The sequence below is a fragment of the Ranitomeya variabilis genome, chromosome 4 (genome assembly GCF_051348905.1).
Source record: "Ranitomeya variabilis isolate aRanVar5 chromosome 4, aRanVar5.hap1, whole genome shotgun sequence".
Classification (NCBI taxonomy): Eukaryota; Metazoa; Chordata; class Amphibia; order Anura; family Dendrobatidae; genus Ranitomeya; species Ranitomeya variabilis.
The window spans coordinates 655,650,249-655,674,735 of record NC_135235.1 but is presented as its reverse complement, the minus strand read 5'-3'; the positions used below and the strand labels follow the sequence as shown (position 1 = coordinate 655,674,735).

At 43.8% G+C, this 24,487-nt stretch overlaps 1 protein-coding gene across 2 annotated transcripts; it reads right to left on the bottom strand.

The window, feature by feature from the left end:
• Positions 1 to 1,414: 1,414 nt before the first annotated feature.
• Positions 1,415 to 23,840, bottom strand: LOC143767486 (uncharacterized). Of its 2 annotated transcripts, none has more exons than XM_077255871.1 (7): positions 23,791 to 23,840; positions 10,316 to 10,465; positions 10,016 to 10,186; positions 9,818 to 9,941; positions 9,637 to 9,734; positions 9,367 to 9,454; positions 1,415 to 2,617 (listed from the first exon to the last, which is right to left on the bottom strand). In XM_077255871.1, exons 2-7 carry the CDS (start codon positions 10,391 to 10,393, stop codon positions 1,533 to 1,535), a joined length of 1,644 nt encoding a protein of 547 aa, XP_077111986.1. In that variant the 5' UTR covers positions 10,394 to 10,465; positions 23,791 to 23,840; the 3' UTR covers positions 1,415 to 1,532. The 2 variants fall into 2 exon arrangements, with proteins under 2 accessions (XP_077111986.1, XP_077111987.1); XM_077255872.1 differs by lacking the exon at positions 23,791 to 23,840 and adding an exon at positions 11,382 to 11,477.
• Between the last annotated feature and the right edge of the window lie 647 nt (positions 23,841 to 24,487).

Here is a 24,487-nt window from a genome sequence, read left to right as displayed (position 1 = left end):
AAAATTTAAAAAATATATAAAAGTTCATATCACCCACCTTTCGCCCCTATCAAAATAAAATAACAAAAAAAAAAAAAAAATCAAACCTACACATATTTGGTATTGCAGCACTCAATCGCCCGATCTATCAATAAAAACAAAGGATTAACCTGATCGCTAAATGGTGTAGCGAGAAAAAAAATCAAAACACCCCAAATTTTTTTTTTTGGGTCGCCGCGACATTGCATTAAAATGCAATAACGGGCGACCAAAAGAACGTATCTGCACCAAAATGGTATCATTAAAAACGCCAACCCGGGACGCCAAAAATAAGCCCTCACCCGACCCCAGATCACGAAAATTGGAGACGCTACAGGTATCGGAAAATGGCGCAATTTTTTTTGTTAGCAAACTTTGGAATTTTTTTTACCACTTAGATAAAAGAGAACCTATACATGTTTGGTGTCCATGAACTCATAATGACCTGGAGAATCATAATGGCAGGTCAGCTTCAGCATTTAGTGAACCTAGCAAGAAAGCCAAACAAAAAAACAAGTGTGAGATTGCACATTTTTTGCAATTTCATCGCACTTGGAAATTTTTTCCCGTTTTCTGTTACACGGCATGGTAAAACCAATGGTATCGTTCAAAAGTACATCTCGTCCCACAAAAAATAAGCCCTCACATGGCCATATTGAAAGAAAAATAAAAAAAGTTATAGCTCTGGGAAGGAGGGGAGCGAAAAACGAAAACGAAAAAAGCTCCGGGGGTGAAGGGATTAAAAATGTCAGTGACGACCACGGGGACGGTTTCAACAGGACATGGTGCTACATGAAGGCAGATAAAAGGGAAACGGAGCTTAAAAATGCTCACAGACTACTGTTGGGGACTAGAAAATTATGTGCCTGCAGCTAAATATTTAAGGCAATCTAACATTTTTTTAAATAATTATAAAAACTAAAATTTGTATTAAGTATTTTCTGTAAAAAATAAGAAATTTTCAAAAATGTAAACAGTGTTGCTCAAAATTCCATCCCAACAGAAAAATTCTGAAAGCAGATTTGAAATCAGGGGACAAATTACCATAAGAAACAGCCTATTTCTTGCATTTAACACAAAAAGGTAACATTTTGCAGGCCAATTTTGTTAGTTATTAAGTGCATTATTCTGTACAATAGGCACTAGGATTTCCATCAGAATGTTATGGGTCCTCAAGGTATATGTACAAGGGTAGAAGCCAAACAATACAAATATCATTATATTCTGTAAGGGCTCGCTTTATTTATCCATTTTTGTTTTATATTGTTTTTATCTTATGTGTATGTCTTTTTATTTCATCTTATTATTTTTGTAAGCATTGTATTTTTTTTGTTTTGGATGTAAAATTTTATTTTTGTTTCTTGTTGCTATTAAATTACACACAACCTCGAAGAGGGAAAAAATAACCTTGTTTATTGTATAATTTGTAATTTAATTATATTTCCTCTCACCCTGTGAGTTTTTTTTATGGCCAACAAAATATGATTCTCTCACTTTCTAGATATGATAATGCCTTATCCCCTGTGGGATTTTTGATGTTTTAGAAGATTACATTTGTGAGCAAAATATTTTCCACATTCTGAACATGAAAATGGTTTCTCTCCTGTGTGAATTTTCTGATGTGTAGCAAGATGTGATTTATCTGTAAAACATTTCCCACATTCTGAACATGAATATGGTTTCTCCCCTGTGTGAATTCTCTGGTGATTAACCAGATTTGACTTCTTTGCAAAACATTTCCCACATTCTAAACAAGAAAATGGCCTCTCCCCTGTGTGAGTTCTCTGATGTGTAGTAAGATGTGATTTATCTGCAAAACATTTCCCACATTCTGAACATGAATATGGTCTCTCCCCAGTGTGACTTCTCTTATGTGTGACAAGATGTAATTTAGTTGGAAAACCTTTTCCACATTCTGAACATAAATATGGCTTCTCCCCAGTATGAAGTTTCTGGTGTCTAACCAGATTTGGTTTCTGTGCAAAACATTTCCCACATTCTGAACATGAAAAAGGTTTCTCCCCTGTGTGGCTTCTCTGGTGTGAAGGAAGATGTGATTTATCTTGAAAACATTTCCCACATTCTAAACATGAATATGGCTTCTCCCCTGTGTGGCATCTTTTATGTGTAATAAGATGTAATTTAATTGCAAAACATTTCCCACATTCTGAACATGAATATGGCTTCTCCCCTGTGTGAAGTTTCTGGTGTCTAACCAGATTTGGTTTCTGTGCAAAGCATTTCCCACATTCTGAACATGAAAATGGTTTCTCCCCTGTGTGACTTCTCTGATGTGTAGAAAGATGTGATTTCTGGTTAAAATATTTCCCACACTCTAAACAAGAAAATGTTTTCTTTGTTGTAAAATCACTTTGATTTTTAACTGCCATTTTGTGACTCTTATTTTTCTCAATAGTCTGTGATGAATCAGAAGATAGCATTTGTTTAAAAGGATCAGATGATAGATCTTTGCTGTAAAGGGATGATGGTATATTTGGAATAATGGAATTCACTTCAATTGAATCTTGTGTGAGATCAAAGTCATCTGATTTGAAAACAGAAGATGTCAGCTGCCCCTCTGATCCACTTGTACAGTCATCTGCCAAAAGTAAAACAAATTATTATTTTGGATAAAATATTCTTAAAAATGATATTCTTACATTTCTATAAAAAAAATGTCCATTGAAATAGCAAGTTATGTCGCTAATTCAATTATTCCCCAAGGGAAAAAACAGTTCACAGATTACAATCCAACAGCAGACTTTCCCCATGTGAAAATTAAAAATATTGGTACCACTTAAACATTTTACTAAATAAATTAAAATTATTTTTTGCATTCGAATTTGTGTCAATTCATGTGAAGCACCTAAAGGGTTAATAAACTTCCTGAATGCAGTTATTGATATTAGGAGCAGTGAAATTCTTTAAAAGATACAGTAACAATCAAAAATTAGGACACACCTGTTCATGCAATGGATTTACTTGTTCTTAATGGAATGTGCATATTTTAGAATCAGATTGAAGACGGTAATATCATGAAGGAACACATTTAGAAACAATAATTAAAGAAACATGTATGAAACAAACCAGAAGATGTATTAAACCTTAGATTTTTCAAACTATATCCTTTTTACTTTAAAGACAATTATACACCCTCCACTTTCTCTCAAGCAGCTTAGACCTCTTTCACGCTTCCGTTTTTTACAATCAGTCACAATCTGTCAAAATGTTGAAAAGACGGATCCTGTGCTGTTGTGAGTTCCGTTCTTGGGCTCCATCCTGTGGTTGCAAATGGTATTTTTGGGAGTTCTGCTCTTGGGCTCCCTCTGGTGGTTTCAAGTGGAACTTAGCAGCTGCTTTCACTAATCGGTTCCCTGGCCTGGTTATTTAACTGGGCTTTGGGCTGTAGTGGATGCCAGCTGTCAATGTTCCTTCCTGTGGATTCAGTCCTTTCCTGGAAGTTCTCTGTTGGCCAGTCCATTTCAGCTTAAGATAAGTTCTGCTACTTTTTGGGTGTTTCCCTGCCTATGACCTTTTGTTCAGTTTAAGTTATGTCTCTTTTGTCCAGCTTGTCATCATGAAATATTCCGGCTAGTTGGAAGCTCTGGGGTTGCAGATTTGCCCCTCCACACCATGAGTCGGTGTGGAGGTTATTTTTGTAAACTCTGCGTGGACATTTAGTTTTTATACTGACCGCACAGTAGCCTTTTCTTTCTCTGTCTATTTAGATAGTAGTGGCCTCCTTTGCTAAAATCTAGTTTCATTTCTGAGTTTGTCATTTCCCTCTTCACTCACCGTCAATATTTGTGGGGGGCTATCTTTCCTTTGGGGGTTTCTCTGAGGCGAGATAGTTTTCCGTTTCCATCTTCAGGGGTAGCTAGTTCTTAGGCTGTGAAGAGGCGTCTAGGCAGAGATAGGAACGCTCCACGGCTATTTCTAGTGTTGGTGTTAGGAGTAGGGATTGCAGTCAGTAAAGCTACCACCTCCTCAGAGCTAGTACATTATTTGTTTTACCCACTAGGTCATTTCAGTGCTGCTCCGTAATCACTAGGTCATATAGGTGATTACTGTCTGTAGAGCTGCCACCTCCTCTGAGCTTGTCCATGATTGGTTTTACCCACCAGGTCATCTCAGTACCACTCCGTAACCACCAGGTCATAACACTGTGCTGATTGTAAAAAATGGATGCACTGGGTCCATTTTTTTACGGATCAGTCAAGGCAGTTGTTGCCAGAATTTAAGGCTATGTACACACGTTGTGTATACGTCTTCGCCACATTTTTCGCTGCAAAAACGCATACACAACACAACCCATGTTAAAAATAATTAACAAAAAAAAAATTTGTGATATTCTTACCTTCCGGCATCCCCCGCAGCCTTCCCGATGCTCGCGATGCTCCCGGCAGCTCCCGTTCCAAGTGATGCCTTGCGAGACAATGACCTGTGATGACGTAGAGGTCTCGCAAGGCATCGCGAGCATCGGGAAGGCTACGGGGGATGCCGGAAGGTAAGAATATCACATTTTTTTTATCATATCTTTTTACTATTGATAAAGCATAAGCAGCATCAATAGTAAAAAGAGAGAGAGAGCAAGAGAGAATTTCCCGGACTGGAAATTCTTCCAGGCATGCTCAGTTTCAAAAGACAGCATCCGTCGCTGGATTCCTGCTTTTGACGGTCAGCAACGGATCCTGCGTTCATAGGCTTCCATTATAGCCAATGACAGACAGCACAGGATCCATCGCTGGGCGATTTTCCGACGTACACAAAAAACGTTTCTATGTGCGTTGTCTCCGCCCGACTGACAGCGATTTTACGACAGATCCAGCATTCTACGGATAAAACGGAAGGCCATCCGTCACAATCCGTCGCTAATACAAGTCTATGAGAAAAAAACGAATGTTTCTGCTGGATCCGTTTTTTTTTTCACAAAACTACACATTGTGACGGAAACAGAAAGATGGAAGTGTGAAAGAGGCCTTAATCAGGCAGTCACTTGGAATTTCTTCAAACCACATATCCAAGCCCTTTCCTGACAATTTCAACTCAAAAATATTTCCCAGACCCATACATTCCTCAATCAAGAATCTGCAAAAACCCTATACTTTGTGGCCTCCCTTCTAATACTCTCGTATCCCTCCAATCTATTCTAAACTCTGCTGCCTGACTAATCCACTTATCCCTCCGCTATTCCGCCGGCCTCTCTCCTCTGCCAATCCCTTCACCGGCTCCCCCTTACCCATAGACTCCAGTTCAAAACCCTAACCATGAAATACAATGCCATCCACAACCTATCTCCTCCTTACATCTGTGATCGCGTCACCCGCAACTTCAAGATCTCCTCTACTCCCCTCTCGCCTACAACCTTCAGTAACCACCAAACCGCTACACGACCAGCTCTATCCCCTCACTTACTGTATCCTCACCCATCACTTGTAGAATGTAAGCCCTCTCGGGCATGGTCCTCTCTCGTGACTTTTATTAAGATTATTGCACTTGTTTTTTATTATGTATACCCCTTTTCACATGTAAAGCGCCATGGAGTAAATGGCGCTATAATAATAAATAATAATAATAATGTGTTTGTAACCAATTAATGTGTTTCACGGAGGCATTGTTGGTACACAGTACCATGTAGTGTTGAGCCCTAGTCCACAACAGTTTAAAGCCAGAGTATGCTGAGAACCACTCAAATTAGTAAAGAGAAATGACAGAGAATATTTTTTTCTGAAAAGGGCTCATTTAAATATTAATACCATCATTTGTGGACCATACAAAATTATCCACTTAAACATTATCCTGCTATATTTTTTCAGATTTTAATTAACTCTCTCCTAATGTGAAGGAAGCTTGGTGAGATGTTCTGTTACGTGGTATTAATGATATTGCTACTCACAACTGCCTTTCCGCATCTGCATCGGTCTAGAGCGTAGTTGACTTTGCAATGATAAGCCCAGCTGACAGAGGAAATGTCATCAAGGGAAAAGGTTTCCCATTTTTGTGATGAGATGAAGATCTATCAATTTGTAAAATTGATAGAGCCTTGAAGGTATCCTCATGAACATTTATGAAAACCCATCTATCACTGTGATGAAACTGGCTGTGATGACAATCGCTCATGGAAAGAAAAGACAAAAATTACCTCTGATGCAGAGGATACCGTATTTTTCGGGCTATAAGACGCACCGAGATCCAAATCTGCGAACTCGGCTTCAGGAAAATGGCCACCGCAATCTCCATCTGCGCACGCGCGGCCTCCCGCGGCCATTTTCCTGAAGCCCCGGGAAGCAGAGCGCTCCATCTGCGCACGCGCGGCCTCAGGAAGATGGCCGCCACCACCGATAACAACAGGATTCACCCGGCTCTGCTGCTTACCGGGCTGCTGCATCACCTCACCGGTGAAAGGGACCCCGCTCACTGCGCCTCCTCATCCCCGCACCTCTGCCGCCACACCTCTGCCGCCGCACCTCTGCCACCGCACCTCTGCCGCCACGGTAAGCCTGCATTGCGACTATTAGACGCACCCCCCATTTTCCCCCCTTTTTGGGGGGGAAAAAGTGCATCTTGTAGCCCGAAAAATACGGTAAGTTTATTAGAGTTACCAGCCTCAAACAAAATGCAAATTTATAGCACCTTAGGTAACAGCTCTCATAAATAATGCAAAGACATCAAGCAGCCAACACATCTCGACATCAACTGTTCAGACAAGACTGCGAAAAACAAGCTTATAAATACAAATTGATGCAAAGAGGCCACTAATAATGATCATAAACAAGAAGAAGAGATTTGTTTGGGCCAAGCAACATAAGGGTTAAACATTACATCTGTGGAAATCAGCACTGTGACTTGTGGCATTAAAATGTGATTTTTTTTTGTGCCAATCGTTATGTTTTTAAGAGTCGTGAAAAACATGCTTAGGACATTTTTAAATGTGTGGTGCCCAAAGTGAAGGATGGAGTGTGAGGTGTGATGGTATGGTGTTGCTTTGATGATGACAGTGTAGGCAATTTATTACCAAGCATGGCTGCCACAGTGTTCTACAGCAAACATCACACAATTAAGTTTGTACTCAATGGAACCATTATTTGTGTTGCAACAGGACAATGACCCAAAACACTACAGGCTTTCTATGGACTATGTGGCCAAGAATGGGAGGGATAGAGCCTGCAACAGATGACATAACCTTCACAATCACCAATCCTGAACCCAACTGAGTTGGTTTGGGATGAGTTGGGCTCAGAGTGAAGGTAAAACATCCAACAAGTTCTCTGAATCTCCAGGAACTCATCAAGTCTGTTGTAAAGCCATTTTAGGTGACGACTGATGAAGCTGCTTGTAAGCATAACAAGGGGATGTAAGGTTGTCATCAGAGGAAAAGAGGGGTACTTTGAGAAATGTAAGGTTGAACACAAATTCTGGCTTGTTTCACACGTGTTTCTTAACTCCTTGTTTCCATTTATTCTGTGATTTTGCTGCCATCAGTCTGAATGTACAAAGTGCACATTCCAAGAATATCTAGGAAAGGTATTGTATGAATGGTGTGCCCAAACTTTTGTCTGGTATTGAAGGTCCCTTAGTCACTTTAAAAGTGATATGGTCAGAAGAAAACTGTTGTTTAATTTTACTATAACATATAAAACGTGATGCTAAATGTTAAGTCTTCTAACATCCTAAAACAAAATTGGATGTTTCAAAATTGATGCCAATGTAAAGTAAAAATATGGAGTGGCTATGTTGTGTGGCACAACTTTCTATATTAAGGGCATAACAATTCAAACTTTGATCATTTCCAATTCTAAATCTGTAGCAAATTTCAGATATTTTCATAAATAAACACATATTTTTCATAAATCAGAAAAAAGTACAATGTGTCACTAAAAAACACTCAGGAGAGACAATGGAGACAATTTTTAAAGACTACCAGAATTTGCAGACTCGCAGAGGGAAGGCAGACTAATCACATCACAATCAAATATTTCATACACAGCAAACCTGTAGGAAAATAATAATAATAATAATCTTTATTTTTATATAGCACTAACATATTCCGCAGCACTTTACAGTTTGCACACATGATCGTCGCTGTCCCCGATGGGGCTCACAATCTAAATTCCCTACCAGTATGTCTTTGGAGTGTGGGAGGAAACTGGAGAACCCAGAGGAAACCCACGCAAACATGGGGAGAACATACAAACTCCTTATAGATGTTGTCCTTGGTGGGATTTGAACCCAAGACTCGAGAACTGCAAGGCTGCAGTGCTAAACACTGAGCCACCGTGCTGCCATGAAAAGAAGATATAATAAAAAAAACAAACAATATGTTATGTCCCTACCAAGAAGTAGGGACACCTGAGCATGACAGTTTTGCAAGGTGTAGTATGCAGTGGTCTAGTGGCAGTATGGTGAGCACTTAAAGGGAGCCTGTCAGTAGGATTGTGCACAGTAACCTGCAAACAGTGTCAGGTTGGCGCCACTATACTACTGATTACACTGATACCTTGGTTGATGAAATACGTCTTGTGGTTCTTGTTTAATCTTTATTTTCAGTTTTTAATTAATGATATGCCCGCGCCCCAGAGCGGCCTGTGGAGGGTCTTTATGTGGTGCTCTGATTAGGTATTCATACTGTAGACTGGTGACAGGTCACTGATACCTCACTGACCTGCCTCCTAGTTTGCATAATGAATATCTGTACTTACTTTAAAAAAAACTTCTGCAGGCAGGCGCCATCTTGGAGGAGGAATTTTTTTTGTTCTCCAGTAAGATGCGCATACGCAGTAGCAGCTATTGGATCACAGCTATATACACCGATAGCTACTACTGCACAGGTGTTTTCAATTTTTTTTTTCTTTTTCTAGCTGAATAACATCAAGAGCATGTATTATTGGGACACGAAACATGCGATTATACTGCAGAGCAGGTGCCACGGGCTGGCACCTGCCTGCAGAATGTTTTTTTTATTTCCAAGTATGTACAGATATTCATTATGCAAACTAGGGGAGAGGTCACTGAGGGATCAGTGACCTGTCATCAGTCTGCAGTATAAATGCCTAATCAGAGCACCACATAAAGACCCCCCTCCAGGCCGCCCCGGAGCACGAGCATATCATTAACACAAAACTTAAAATAAAGATTAAACAACAACCACAAGATGGATTTCATCAACCAAGGTATCACTGTAATCAGTATAACGGCGCTGACCTGACACTGTGTGTAGGGTACTGTGCACAGTCCTCCTGACAGGGTCCCTTTAATTGTGATATGGTGGGACAAAACCTTCAATAAAGCAGCCACAGCCAGTGACTGAGAAGAATCTGTGACTTTCTGCATTTAGGGTTTAATACTCACCTGGGTGGTCATATGTAGGCATATCTTTGCACCACTTGGTACCCCTCATATATCTCTCTGTAGTATTAATATCAGTCAGATCTTTATCCTGAAACAAATATTTGAAAAGTCACTGACAGCTGGAGAAGTCACATCTATGATCAGCTCTAATTCTGTCATCTCCAGGTATAAAACATATAATAATGGTGGTTTAAACAAGACTAAGCACAAGACCTTCATAGCCGTCTAAACATCATAGGGGAGATCTCATGACACCTTCTCTCCATCTACCTGATGATCCTGAGGAACATCGGGATTTTCTTGCTTACAGTCCTGTGGGAGAAGAAGACGGGGACAGCTCTCTGGTGTTGTCTTCTTACTGGATAAAACTGGAGGAAACACATACAGGGACTGAATTAATTCTTTACATACAGATAATTATAGGCCGTGTGTATTTAGTCCTGTCTATTACCTGGTGATGTGAGGGGCTGGGGAACCTCCATCATGACGTCCTTGTACAGATCTTTGTGTCTTTCTACATACTCCCACTCTTCCATGGAGAAATAGACAGCGACATCCTGACACCTTATAGGAACCTGGCACATACAATGATATTGTCATCCCCCTGATCCCTTCATAGCATTACTGTATAATGTCCCAGCAGTGTCACCTCTCCAGTCAGCAGCTCAACCATCTTGTAGGTGAGTTCTAGGATCTTCTGGTCATTGATGTCCTCATGTATCAGGGGGTGAGGTGGAGGCCCCGTGATTGGGCTCAGGGGTCTTCCCCATCCCTCAGACTGGCAGTGATCACTAGAGGTCTTCTTCACTACTGTGTAATCCTGGTTATGGAGAGACACATTAGTAAATCTCCCTACAGACATTTCCAGAGTCCTCACCTCTCCAGTTCTGTCCATCTGTTACTTCCATAGATAAAAATTATGTAATGCGACGTCATCAGAATCTCTCACCTCTCCAATAAGCCGCAAGAGGATCTCTAGGGTGAGGTGTAATATCCTCTCCACCATCTTGTCCCTGTCCCGATCCATCCTTTATGGGTCAATAAGTAAAATTTTCTTATCTAGAAAATCTCCACTGAGAGGATCCGATATTGTAGGGACCTGAATGGGGAGAAGATGAGCTGATGTAAATCATAAAGAATCTCATGTAATAATACAATTACTGGAGATTATGAGGAGAAAATATGAGGAGATATAATGTGTAGATGTTGTATTCTCTCATCTCGTATGGACAGGAACACAAGTTGAATATTTTACTAAGATGGCTCATCCATAATCTCAATCATTGCTTCACCCATTATGGATCACATTTGTTAGGACTGAGCAGGATATACAAAAAACTGTCAATGGCCTTGTAACATCCCTTGTGGTATCATTGCATGGCTTCCCATCTCCCCTCTTACTCACCACTCCAGGCCATGCTGTGAGTTCTGTCCTCTGCCGGCTCTATGCTCTGGGCCTCATGTCCTTGCTTGCTGCATACTTCCTAGCTGTATGCTTAGGGCGGCGACCCCGACACTTCCTGTTTGTTATACAGACTGTGTGCACCTTCCTTAGGTGTCCCCAACCAATTGCCAAGAGGCCTCAGGTACTTAAGGCTTCCCCACCCCTAGGGGGATGCCTGAGCAACGTGCTCTCTAAGTTAGTGTCTTGCTGCTGAGTTGCCCGGTCCTGTCTTGCTTTGTCTCTCACTTTTTCCACCCAGGGGCACTTCGTACCCTGGCCTGTACCCGTGTCTCTCGTTTTTGCTACTCAGGGGGATTCGTACCCTGGCCTGAATCCTTGTTTCTATGCCTTGTCCCATACCTGACCCTGTCTGAACTAAGTCCTATAACTGTGTCCGTTTGTATCCCTGTCTGTAGCATTCCCTATCTCGCTGTGTGTTTCTTTGTGTTCACTCCCGTCTCGCCACCTGCAGCTCTGCCCTTTGCTTCGCGTCCTGCGGCTTTGCCCTTTGCTCCGCAACCTGCGGCTCTGCTCTTGGCTGCGCATTTTGGGGCTCTGCTCTCCTGTGCACCTTGTGGCTCTGCTCTGCCTCCTGCGGTTCTGCTCTGCTCCGCATCCTGCAGTTCTGCTTTGCTCTGCTCCCGCTCTGCACCCTGTGTGTCCTTGCCTGTAATAATTATAGGGGATAACTCAGGAGACTCTTTGCATGGAAGAAGACAACTACAGGACACAGTTTTAGAAGTGGTAAAGTCTATATTATCACACAGTGATTCAAACAGGTGCAGAGAGAAACTCAAGTCCACAACACTTGGTGTAAATATTAAATGCAGCTTAGCAGTCTATAGGAAACTTCAGAGGAAAATGCAATTACGCAGAAAGTCTAAGAAGCACAATTATTCTTGAGGTTACTTGACGCGAATAAGTCGATGCTTAGTCCAAACACAGATAGATACGCTTATAAGGCAGTTCAAATAATATCTTAGCTCAACCAGAGGCCTGGGTAATAGTCTCAGGTTTTTGCAGAGCAGCAACAGCTTACATGTCCAGCAAATGCAGATGGAAGTCTGGTTTACGCAGCAGGAACTCAGAGCAGAGTAGCAGGATCACCACACAGGTTCACAGGAGCAGGTATATAGCCAGTGAGTCACCAGGGTCAGGAGCTGCATGCAAGGCAGAATAATCTAGCACAGACTGAAGGCTGGGGTGGAGTTTTATAGCAGGAAGACACAGTGCACATGAGACCAAAGACGCCATCTTGGAAAAGGGCAGTAATGCACAAAAGGTAATAAAAAATGTTCAGAGTCCTGACATTGTCCTTCTAGTCTGTCCCTCCAGACTGAACTGGTTCCTAACAGTTCCTGTCCCTCCAGTCTGAACTGGATCCTAACTGTTCCCTACTCATACCTGAGTGTGTTCCTGCGATACCCGTTACCATCCCGATTCCTTCCGTGTGTTCCGTGTCTGCCTGCCAGAGTGCCAGCCATGCCCGCCTGCCAGAGTGCCAGCCGTGCCTGTCAGAGTACCAGTCGTTCTCCTCTGTACTTGCTCGCATCTGTTTATAGTGTTCAGTCCCTCAGTGGGATCAGCTGAAACAGGCAGACACCGCCCTGGAGTGGTACCTTACAGCTACCTGCCGCACAAGCCTGACCTCACCATCAGAGGCTCCAATGCACACCAAGGTAGCTGCTTAGTCACACCCCTTCCAAGGTAGTCTGGTTTGTGCCACAGTGGGGCCACAATCCCCACGCTCGCACCACCAAGTCAGGGCACGAGTGTAACAGGCCTCTATATCTGGCTTACTCCCCAACTAATCAGATCCTACCAGAGGTGAGGTGCGATAGGCTATATGTCAGTCACTGACAGGATGGATAATAAACTACTACATAAGTAGTGCAGTGTGTTAGGGCTAGCAGAACGCACCAAATAATATAAAGGGATATATGAGGTGCGTTCGCAGCCCGGGTCCACCGTGCAGAGATGGAACCTGCTGCTGAGTAACGGCGGATGAACGCTTGCTCACACGTGGGTTAGACCTCACCCAGTGTGAATGGAAGCGAACTCTGCTGCTTCACAGAGTCACCAAATAAATGCTGCGCCCTGTTAGCAGTCACAGGGTGCAGCTGAAAGACGCTGGTTGGATCCCTATAATTCACCCCCACTAAACTGGTGATTGGACTCGTTCTGACCCTCGGTGGCTTTTGAGCCCACGCTTGAGGACGGCCTGAGTCAGATGCAGAGTCCAAGCGGGAATTCCCACCCTACACTAACCGGTAGTTAGGACAGAACTAACTGAACATTTACCGCACAGAGTGCGTACAGCGTCGCTCTGGCGGACGCCACTATCCACCTTAACTAGGGTCAGGAAAGCGCACTGATTGCGCACGGCACCACACTGACAGTCACTGCTGAAAGACGCTGTAAGCTCATGCCTTGTGCTGAATGGCACAGTCAGGCACTAGGAGCTTTCACCAGAAACAGTCATACATCCACACACAATTTCAGTTTTATACTAGCGCATGGCCTAGCGGCCATGGGAGCCTTTTATAGATGTAGCCTTCCGGGACCTTCCTAGTAGTCTAATCAGAGCCGCTACAGGACCTGAGTATGTGACCTCCGGCCTCCAATGATAGGTCGTCCCACTTGCATGCTCAGTAGATGAAAAGCACGACTTAGTCCATGGAACGTCTGCTCGCTGCTGATCAATGCTGGTTACAAAGGCTGAACCTTGGGCAGCAGCTGTAACCAGACACACAGTATAAGCTTGAGCCAGATGCTGGGACCGATGTCTCTGCTGAACAGACTCCACTGCAGCTGGGGAAGAATGGGAGACCGCAGAGGACATGGTTCCAGATTCCCCCTGTGCAGCGGCGGGAACTCGATACCTAACACCGTGTATCATCTAAACTATCAAAAGATCATGTCTATGTCCTCTCAAGGAACTAATTGGAATTGTAAAGAAAATAATAAAAAAATGTCTAAGGGTGCATTTTTTTGGATATTCTCCAAGAGTCTGTCTGAAGAATAACATAAAAAAAAGAACACAGTGAACAACAATGTAAAAACGACATTACTGTTCACATGTTCAGTGTTATGTCATTTATTTTAACAGCTTTATGATTCAGAAACCAAGAAACAGTTTTAGGCTACTTTCATACTAGCGTTGTGCACTGCACGTCGCTATGCGTCGTTTTGCAGGAAAACTGCATCCTGCAAAAGTGCTTGCAGGATGCGTTTTTTCTCCATAGACTTGTATTAGCGACGCAGTGCGACGCATTGCCACACGTCGCAACCGTCGTGCGACGGTTGCGTCGTGTTGCGTCGGACCGTCGCCACCAAAAATGTTACATGTAACGTTTTTTGGTGCGTCGTCTGCAGCATTTCTCCGCCCCTGCCTCCCCGCACATCACAATGGGGCAGCGGATGCGTTGGAAAACTGCATCCGCTGCCCCCATTGTGCGGCGCTTTCACAGCTAGCGTCGGTGCACCGCAACGTCGCATAGCGATGTGCAGTGCGCGACGCTAGTGTGAAAGTAGCCTTAAGGAGTAACATACTTATCCTTCAGGTGGCTTCTGCTGGGAAGCCCCTTGACACCGTAATGGAAGATACAGAGAAAAGATGCCAGTACTGCAGCAAAAAACTATGGCACAGCCACCAGTGAAGCCGCTTCAGAAAAAAGCCCATTGGCATTTTCCTGAAGAGGCTTATTTGGATAAAAATTGGTATGCACATACCCTTAGATTTAAAAAAAAATCCCAAATTTAGCAATAAAATACTGCTTATTATTATTTTTTTTAAATAAAAGCCGTTGAAATCCTGCATATATTTGTTTTCACCACGTCCATAATAATCGGTACTATAAAACTATTTATTTATCTCGAACATTGAACACTGTAAAAAAAAAATTAAAAACAATGCCAGAATTATTTTGTTTATTTGGGCTGGCTGAATATAAAAAAAGAGTGATCAAAAAGCCATGTTTGTTCTGCTTCAAGTTATGCATGAATTGCCTGGTTTCATATAGTGTAGCTCCACTGTGAATGATTCCCGTTCTCTGGTGATCAGCATAAGCGGATAATTATTTCCTCTTTGAGAACAGTACTGATCAACAAAATGTGCTTTTCAGTTTATCCCCCCAGTACCCTCACTTATCTTCCCTTCTTTTGAGGCCTACTCTGTCAAACTCAACCAGCCCTTCTCCCTGCGAATGACGATGGTTAATCACCCTCTGGGCCCCTCCCATTAGTACCTCAATCCATTTGCCAACTGCTTACACACCTTCTGTCCTGTAACATCCCCGCTCTCAAAATAGGGGATATTAACATCCCCACTGATGACTCTTACAGAAATATACGTGCCATTAACACCCAGAAACTTATGAAGAATTTGCAGTCATCATAGGCCCCAATCTCCTCCATCTCATGTCTTGACTCTGCTCTAAAACATTATGAAGAAATACTGCAAAGTGCCCTGGATGAAGCTGCACCTCCAACACATAGAACAACTCGGCATAAATGTTGCAACACTGGCACACGCTCCAAACACTTATTCTACAGCGGTGCTCCAGGTGCGCCAAACATTTGTGGAGAAAATATAATCTGGCAGAAGATTTCATCCATTATAAGATTATGCTTTAAACATACAACTCCTCACTTCACGTCGTCTAACAAGCCTACTTCAACACCCTCATAATCTCACTATGCACTAATCCTAAATGACTCTTTGGGACTTTTCATTCCCCCCTCAGTCCAAGAGTTCAGGTCCAACAAACAACCTCAACACTAATAATCTGGTCAATTATTTCAAAGACAAAAATACCCATACTCGACAGGAAATTTTCTCCCAATTCCCTAATATCATGCATTCCCTTCCCTCCTGCACCTCATCTAGCTCACTTTCTGTCTTTGAACCAGTCATGGAAGTAAAAGTTACTGTGCCTACTTAATGTTTGGTATAATTCATTGGTTGCATTGTAGTATATACCCACTGTTTGATGTATATCCATGACTGTGGCCACTCTAGATACTATCAGGTGAAGGTGTTATAGCATGTTGCCAGCCTCAATGTTTGATCTTTTAACCACCCCCTGGTGTGCTGGCCCCAGCTGCCAAATTATCCCCACCCTGGTCCCACAATCCATCTCTTCTGACCCAGCATTGGACTATAAATGTAGAACCATCCTTAGGGGTGCACGCGTCACAGAAGCAAAGCGTCACGAAGATAAGCAACGTGATACAGCAGTTATTCCATGGCAGTTAGGGCAGGAGTCAGGTAACCCACACTCTGCTCTCCCATCTATCCATGTGCTATATTCCTATCCTCCTATGCTCCCTTTCAATCCACATTCACCGCCCAATACCCCCTCCACCACGACTCATATACATCAGCTCCTCACTCCTTCCCTCTCCCATGTACAGCTCCCATGCACTTCTCACCTTCCTGAAAAACATCAGCCCATCTTGCCCAAACACACTGCACAAAAAAACTTCATACACTTCCAAAAACCAGGGTGGATAAAAATCAATGTTTTTTTAAAAAAATCAAAAAAATCGGATTTTTTTGATTTAAATCGGATTTTTTTGATTTAAATCGGATTTTTTTCAATAAACTGCTTTTTGAGGAAAATATTTTACCATCCAAAGGTTCTTCCATCATGAGATAAAGCTGAGTTGTTTAACTCAGTAGAATAAAGGCTGTATATGTGTAACATTCACAATGCCATGCTCTTCCAGAGGTTTCTGTAGGATGCTGACTATCCAACAAGTTTGGGCATGTCAACTGAATGGAAAAAGAAACTAAACCAAAAGTGAAACCAAGCTAGAAGTGTGGAATTAAAGGGGCAGTATGAACAAAATGTGGAGGCTATTAATAGTTTATACAATTAAGACATGCTGCTTTTAAACACCTACCTATTGCCATATAGTAAAACAAAAAAGATTTGTACTTACTTTGGGGTCCCCCCCTCACCCTGGCGTTAGATCGTTGCCCCTAGTTTCGTCCGTGTAACTATGGGCGCACATGCGCACTGCTCTCACTTCTCATTTTAATCGTGATTTATATTAAAAAAAACCTTTTGATTTAAATCAGTGATTTAAATCATGATTAAAATCATGATTTAAATCGATCCGATTTAAATACAAAAAAATCTTTTGATTTAAATCGTGATTTAAATCATGATTTAAATCGGCGTGATTTAAATCAATCCACCCTGCCAAAAACTACTTGCTTTTTATCTTCTTACTCCTTCTGATTTCAGGGGCATCTCCCCAAACCCCGGTCCCCCATCCCCCAACCGCTACCCTACCTCATATCAAAACCATACTAATCTTATTAATATTACTTGCACTCCCTCATCTCTCCCTTTCAATTGTGCCCTTTGGAATCCACGGTCTGTATGTAACAAGCTTCCTTTCCTGCACAACTACTTTCTGAACAACTCTCTAAATCTGTTGGCCCTCACTGAAACCTGGATCCAGGACTCTGACACTGTCTCCCCTGCTGCTATTTCCCATGGTGGCCTTCAATTCTCCCATTCCCCAAGACCCACAAACAGACCTGGTGGTGGAGTCGACATACTCTTGTCCCCACAATGCACATTCCAGGTTATACCCCCAGTTCCATCACTCTCATTCCCTTCTTTTGAGGTCCAAACCATCCGGCTCTTCCATCCCCTCTCCCTCAGAATAGCAGTCATATACCGGCCCCCAGGCTCACCCACACACTTCCTGGACCACTTCTCAGCCTGGCTGCCGCACTTCATGTCCTCAGAACTACCAACCCTTATCCTGGGAGACTTCAACATTCCCTTTAACAGCCCCACTTCCACATCTGCATCCCAGCTTCTATCACTAACCACTTCTCTAGGCCTCTCACAGCTCTCAACCTCTGAGACACACAGACGGTAACACCCTGGACCTGGTCTTTGTCCGGCTCTGTTCAATCTCCTACCTAGATAACTCACCGCTTCCCCTCTCTGACCACAACATTATCTCCTTCACACTCACAATTCCTCGCCTACCCCAGCACTCTCCTACCTATCACAAAATTAAGAAATCTACAAGCCATTAACCCTCATACACTTTCAGACTCCTTACACTCATCATTGTCCCCAATCTCTTCTTTTTCCTGTCCTGATCTGGCTGTACATCACTACAATGCCACTCTTAGAAGCACCCTAGACCAAGTAGCTCCCCTCACCCTCAGAACCTCCAAACACAGAGTGAAACAGCCCTGGCTCACATCGCAAACCCGATTTCTCCAGCGATGCTCTAGGTGTGCTGAACGTTTATGGAGGAAAACTCGCAGACCAGAAGACTTCATCCACTTCAAATTTATGTTAAGAACCTATAACTCTGCCCTTCACCTCGCCAATCAGACCTACTACACCACCCTGATCTCCTCACTATCCAACAACCCCAAGAAACTTTTTAACACCTTTCACTCCCTCCTCAGGCCAAAAGCACAAGACACTATCACAGACATTTGTGCTGATGACCTGGCTGGCCTCCCACTTTATAGAGAAAATAGACAATATCCGTCAGGAAATCTGCTCCCAATCACCAAGTTCAGTGACTCCCATCCCTCCCTGCATCTCCCCTGGCTCACTCTCCACATTCGATCCCATCACAGAAGAAGAAGTCTCAAAGCTCCTCTCTTCTTCTCGTCCGACTATATGCACCACCGACCCCATTCCCTCACACCTCCTCCAGTCTCTCTCTCCAGTCGTCACAACTCACCTAACTACAATTTTTCATCTCTCCCATCTCCTCTGGCATTTTCCCCTCCTCCTTCAAACACTCTATCATTACTCCATTACTAAAAAAACCCACCCTTGACCCATCATGCACAAACAACTACAGACGGGTCTCCAATCTCCCCTTCATCTCAAAACTCCTGGAGCGCCTGATCTACTCCCGCCTTACCCGTTACCTCTCCACTCATTCCCTCTTAGACCCTTCACAGTCCGGTTTCCGCCCCCTACATTCGACAGAAACTGCACTCATCAAGGTGACCAATGACCTTCTGACAGCAAAATGTAATGGTGACCACTCTCTGCTCATTCTCCTCGACTTTTCTGCAGCTTTCGACACTGTTGACCACCTTCTCCTACTCTCTAGGCTCCAGTCACTAGGCATTAAGGACACTGCTCTCTCCTGGTTCTCCTCCTACCTTTCTGAATGCTCCTTCAGTGTTCTGTTCTCTGGCTCCACTTCATCTCCTCTTCCTCTCACTGTTGGGGTACCTCAGGGCTCAGTCCTTGGCCCCCTTCTCTTCTCCCTCTACACAGCCCCAATTGGACAGACCATCAGCAGATTTGGCTTTCAGTACCATCTTTACGCTGATGACACACAACTATACACATCATCCCCTGCCCTTACCCCCACTGTACTACAGAACGCCACTGACTGTCTGTCTGCAGTCTCCAACATCATGTCCGCTCTCTATCTGAAACTCAACCTCTCCAAAACTGAACTTCTTCTGCTCCCGCCTTCTACTAACCTCCCTAAATCTGACATTTCCCTCTCCGTGGGTGCCACCATAATAACACCCCAGCAGCAGGCACGCTGTCTGGGTGTTATGTTTGACTCCGATCTCTCCTTCACCTCCCACATACAATCTCTTGCCCGCTCGTGCCGCTTACACCTAAAGAACATCTCTAGAATCCGCCCTTTTCTCACCATGGGACAACAAAAACTCTCACTGTCGCCCTAATCCACTCCCGCCCTGACTACTGCAATGCTCTATTAATTGGCCTCCCCCTCACGCGACTTTCCCCTCTCCAGTCTATCCTTAATGCAGCAGACAGGGTTGTGTATCTGGCTAATCGTTACTCGGACGTGTCCGCTCTTCGCCAGTTGTTACACTGGCTGCCCATTCATTACAGGATACAACTCAAAGTACTTGTTCTCACCCACAAAGCTCTCCACAGTGCGGCACCCCCTTACATCTCCTCCCTCATTTCTGTCTATCGGCCTAGCCGACCACTGCGCTCTGCAAACGACTTTCGACTAACCTCTGCACTAATCCGTACCTCCCACTCCCGACTCCAAGACTTCTCCTGTGCTGCGCCAATCCTCTGGAATGCTCTACCCCAAGATATTGGGACCATCCACAACTTGCATAGTTTTAGGAGCTCGCTCAAAACACATTTGTTCAGAGCAGCCTATCATGTTCCCTAATCAATTTCATTTTATGTTTGTGTGTGTGTAGCCCATTCTCTATCTCCATCTACCCCCCACCCCCTGAAGATGGCTGGACCATCATTGTAAATACATCACTGTAAATACACACCTGTACTTTGTATCTCCCCCACCTCATTGTAGATTGTAAGCTCTCACGAGCAGGGTCGTCTTATTTTGTCTTATTTTGCTTTATTACTGTATTGTTAACGTTGTTACCTATGACTGTTGTGTTTGAAACTGTTAAACTGTAAAGCACTGCGGAATATGTTGGCGCTATATAAATAAAGATTATTATTATTATCTTCTCATTCTACTACCTGCACCAGTGGCCCTATTTCGTCATATCTCTTTCTGCTCCTTTCCTCAGCTGTCACCATTCACCTAACTAAAATTTTTAACCACTCTCTCACATCTGGCATATTTCCCTTCTCTTTCAAGCACTACAGCATACACCAATTACTTAAAAATCCAACCCTCGACCAAAACTGCGCTGCTAAGTACAAACCTGTAGTTGACTCCGGTCCAATCCGCTATCTCTCAGATGCTTTTTGACCCTTTGCAATCCGGTTTCCGCTCTTTACACGCTACTAAAACTGCCCTTACTAAAGTCTCTAATGATCTACTAACAGCTAAACCTAATGGTCAGTATTCCCTGCAGATTTTCCTGGATCTCTCTGCAGCATTCCACATTGTGGGTCACCAGCTTCTCCTCACTATTCTCTGTGCCATCATCCTCAAGAAGACTGTTCTCTCCTAGTTCTCCTCTATGTCTGCTCCTTCACTGTATCTTTTTCTGGCTCCTCTTCCTCTCCTCTTTCCCTTACTGTCGATGTCCCTCAAGGGTTTATTTCTAGGTCCCCTTCTCTTCTTTCTATATACTGCCCCTATAGGACAAACCAATCAATAAATTTGATTTTCAGTACCATCTTTATGCTGCTGATGACAACCAATTACAGTGGGGAAATATGAAGCATATGAAGGTCCTGGGGTGGCCTAGCCAGTCTCCAGATCTCAACTCCATAGAAAACCCCATAGAGGGAGTTGAAAGGCCCAGCGACAGGCCCAAAACATCACTGCTCTAGAGGAGATCTGCATGGCAGAATGGGCAAACCTTGTGAAGACTTACAGAAAACGTTTGACTTCTGTCATTCACAACAAAGGATATATAACAAAATACTGAGATAAACTTTTGTTAAATGACCAAATACTTCTTTTCCACCATAATATGCAAAAGAAATCTTGACAAATCAGACAAGGTGATTTTCTGGATTTATTTTCTCATTTTGACTTTCATAGTTGTGGTCTACCTATGATGTCAATTACAGGCCTCTCATCTTTTTAAGTGGGAGAACTTGCACAATTGGTTGCTGACTAAATACTTTTTTTCCCCACTGTATACACACAGTCTTCTGACATCACCCCTGCACTACTACAAAATACCAGTGATAGTCTTACCACTTTCACTAACATCATGTACTCGCTCTAAAACTGAATCTGACAAATATTGAGCTCCATGTGTTTATTCATACTGCTAACCTTAGCAAACCCAATATTGCCATTTCCATGTGTGATTCTACTATTACTCCCCTGCAGCATGCTTACTGTCTTGGTGTCATAATGACTCTGATCTTTCCTTCACTTCCCACATCCGATTACTCTCTTGCTCAAGTCAGCTACACCTCAAAAACATCTCTATAATTCAACATTTTCTTACCTTTGACTCTGCAAAACCTTTTACTGTTGCTCCTATTTATTCTCGTCTGGACTATTGCAACTCTCTTCTAATCGGCCTCCCTCTTACTAAACTCTCCCCTCTCCAATCCATCTTGAATGCAGCAGCCAGAATCATATTCCTCTCCAGCTGTTACACTGATGCCTCCACCTTGTGTCAGTCACTGCACTGGTCTCACATCTGCTACAGAATACAATATAAACTTATCACTCTCGCCCACAAAAGTTCTCCCCATTCTGCACCATGCTACATCTCTTCCATCTCTAACCATGCCCTCCATTCTGCTAAGGTTAGCATCCTCAATCCGAACCTCCCACTCGTGTTTCCAAGTCTTCTCACAATCTGCGCCACTTCTCTGAAATGAACTACCCAGGACAATTCTATTAATTCTCAGTACCCACAGTTTTAAGCGTGCCCTAAAATGCACTTTTTTAGACTGGTCTATCGCCTCACCTCACTTATGTAACCATTCCAGTTTTGCCGGTCCAAATCTGGCCCTTGGAAGCATCTCTTTACACACCCTCCATGCACTTAATAGCAATTTGTGTCTGTGGTTGTACAGATACTGGCTGGTGAGCGGTTCTTGCAATGTTATTTGAATACCCTAATTATTATCTTGATGGCAGGACCATATAATACAAGCACTTTTTGACATTTACGTTTTGTATCGCCCCTATTACCTCATAGATTGTAGCTTGTGAGCAGGAACCTCACTCCTTTTGGTGTCTGTTGAATAATGTGTTTACTTTGTTATGTATTTATTGACTGTACAAGTCCCCCCTTAAATATAAAGCGATGCGATATATGTGGAGCTACAGGAATAAACATTATTATTATGATTCTTGTGATGTTTTGAGATAATCTGTCCCCAGAATGTCTCCATTACATGTACATCTCATGCCGCAGATAACAGCCCCTCATACATCTATATCACCAGCCCGGGGCCACATCTCCAGCCCTGGGAAACTGATCCAGGAGGTCGGTACTGTGTCCCTGTTTGTATGCGTGTGTATTGTGTCCCCCCATTTCCTTGTAGATTGTAAGCTTGCGAGCAGGGACCTCGCTCCTAATGTCACTGTTTAAATTGTCTTAACTCGTACCGAATTTATTGTTTGTACATGTCCCCGCTTAATTGTGAAGTGCATCGGAATATGTTGGCGCTATATAAAAATTATTATTATGACGTTACTGTGGGAACAATATACTGTGTGTGGGATATGGCGGTACTGTGGGAATATTATACTGTGTGCAGGGGGATGGCGGTACTGGGGAACATTATACTGTGTGGGGGGGATGGAGGTACGGTGGGAACATTATACTGTGTGTGGGGGATGGCGGTACTGTGGGAACATTATACTGTGTGTGGGGGGATGGCGGTATTGTGGGTACATTATACTGTGTGTGAGGGGATGGTGGTACTGTGGGAACATTATACTGTGTGTGGGGGATGGTGGTACTGGGGGAACATTATACTGTGTGGGGGATGGCGGTACTGTGGGAACATTATACTGTGTGGGGGGATGGCAGTACTGTGGGAACATTATACTGTGTGTGGGGGATGGTGGTACTGTGGGAACATTATACTGTGTGTGGGGGGATGGCGGTACTGGGGGAACATTATACTGTGTGGGGGATGGCGGTACTGTGGGAACATTATACTGTGTGTGGGGGGATGGCGGTACTGGGGGAACATTATACTGTGTGCCGGGGATGGAGGTACTGTGGGGACATTATACTGTGTGCGGGAAAGATGGTGGCACTGTGGGGACATTATACTGTGTGTGGGGGGATGGCGGTACTGTGGGGACATTATACTGTGTGTGGGGGGGATGGTGGTGCTGTGGGAACATTATGCTGTGTGGGAGCAAGAAAGGGGCACTGTACTGTGTGAGGAACATGTGTTTCCATGTTTCCTGTCTTCCATAGTTCAGTCGCATGTATCCATCAGAAGAGGAAGAAAATGCTGGGATTCTCAGAAGGTAGCAACAGGAAAGCAGCAAAATAGTCTCAGCGCTAAAAGGGTTACAGCACCCCTCCAACCCAATAATGGGGAATCTCCAGCACCTACCTCCACCTGCAGAGCCGCACACCACATATATGGCTGTTCTGTGCGCACAGGACCTGTGATGAGGTCACAGGAGGGGAGGAGTCAGGGGTCACATGATCAGGGGCCTCAGTATGCAGGACTCTGCTGTGCTGGTTGTCATGGTGCTGGATGAGGGGAAGTTTCTGTGTGGGGTCAGGAGGGGTTTACAGGGTGGATGTAGCAGAGCCGTGTGTGTACGAGGTGTACGGACCGGAGCGATGTGTGTGTAAGGAGGAGGACGGGGCCGTGTGTACCTGTCCTATGCCAGGTCCGGAACTGTCGGGGCTGTCTCCTCTGTTTTCTAGGGGAAGGAGTAAGAGACTGGACAGACCTTTGCTCTTGGAAACAAGGGGTTTGGCTAAGCAACAACAGCCACAGCGCACATGGAAGAGGTCAGTCTTGGCGGAAACAGGCAGAGCGAAGCACAGGGAGAGAAGTGCTCTGTCCCTTGAGTCCATGTACTCCCCCCGTGACCAGCAGGGATTGCAGGGAGAGAAGTGCAGTGCGCCCGGTAACTGGCAGAGAGCGAGGTAACGTGCGCATTGTGACCGGGAGTACAGTGCATGTGCCGCAAAGAGAGAACCCAGTACTGGACAGATGTTTGCAGCCCACCTTACCAGCATATACCTTTCCGCCCACGGGGAACTCCGATCGTGCTGCAGCCTTGTTTCCTCAGGCC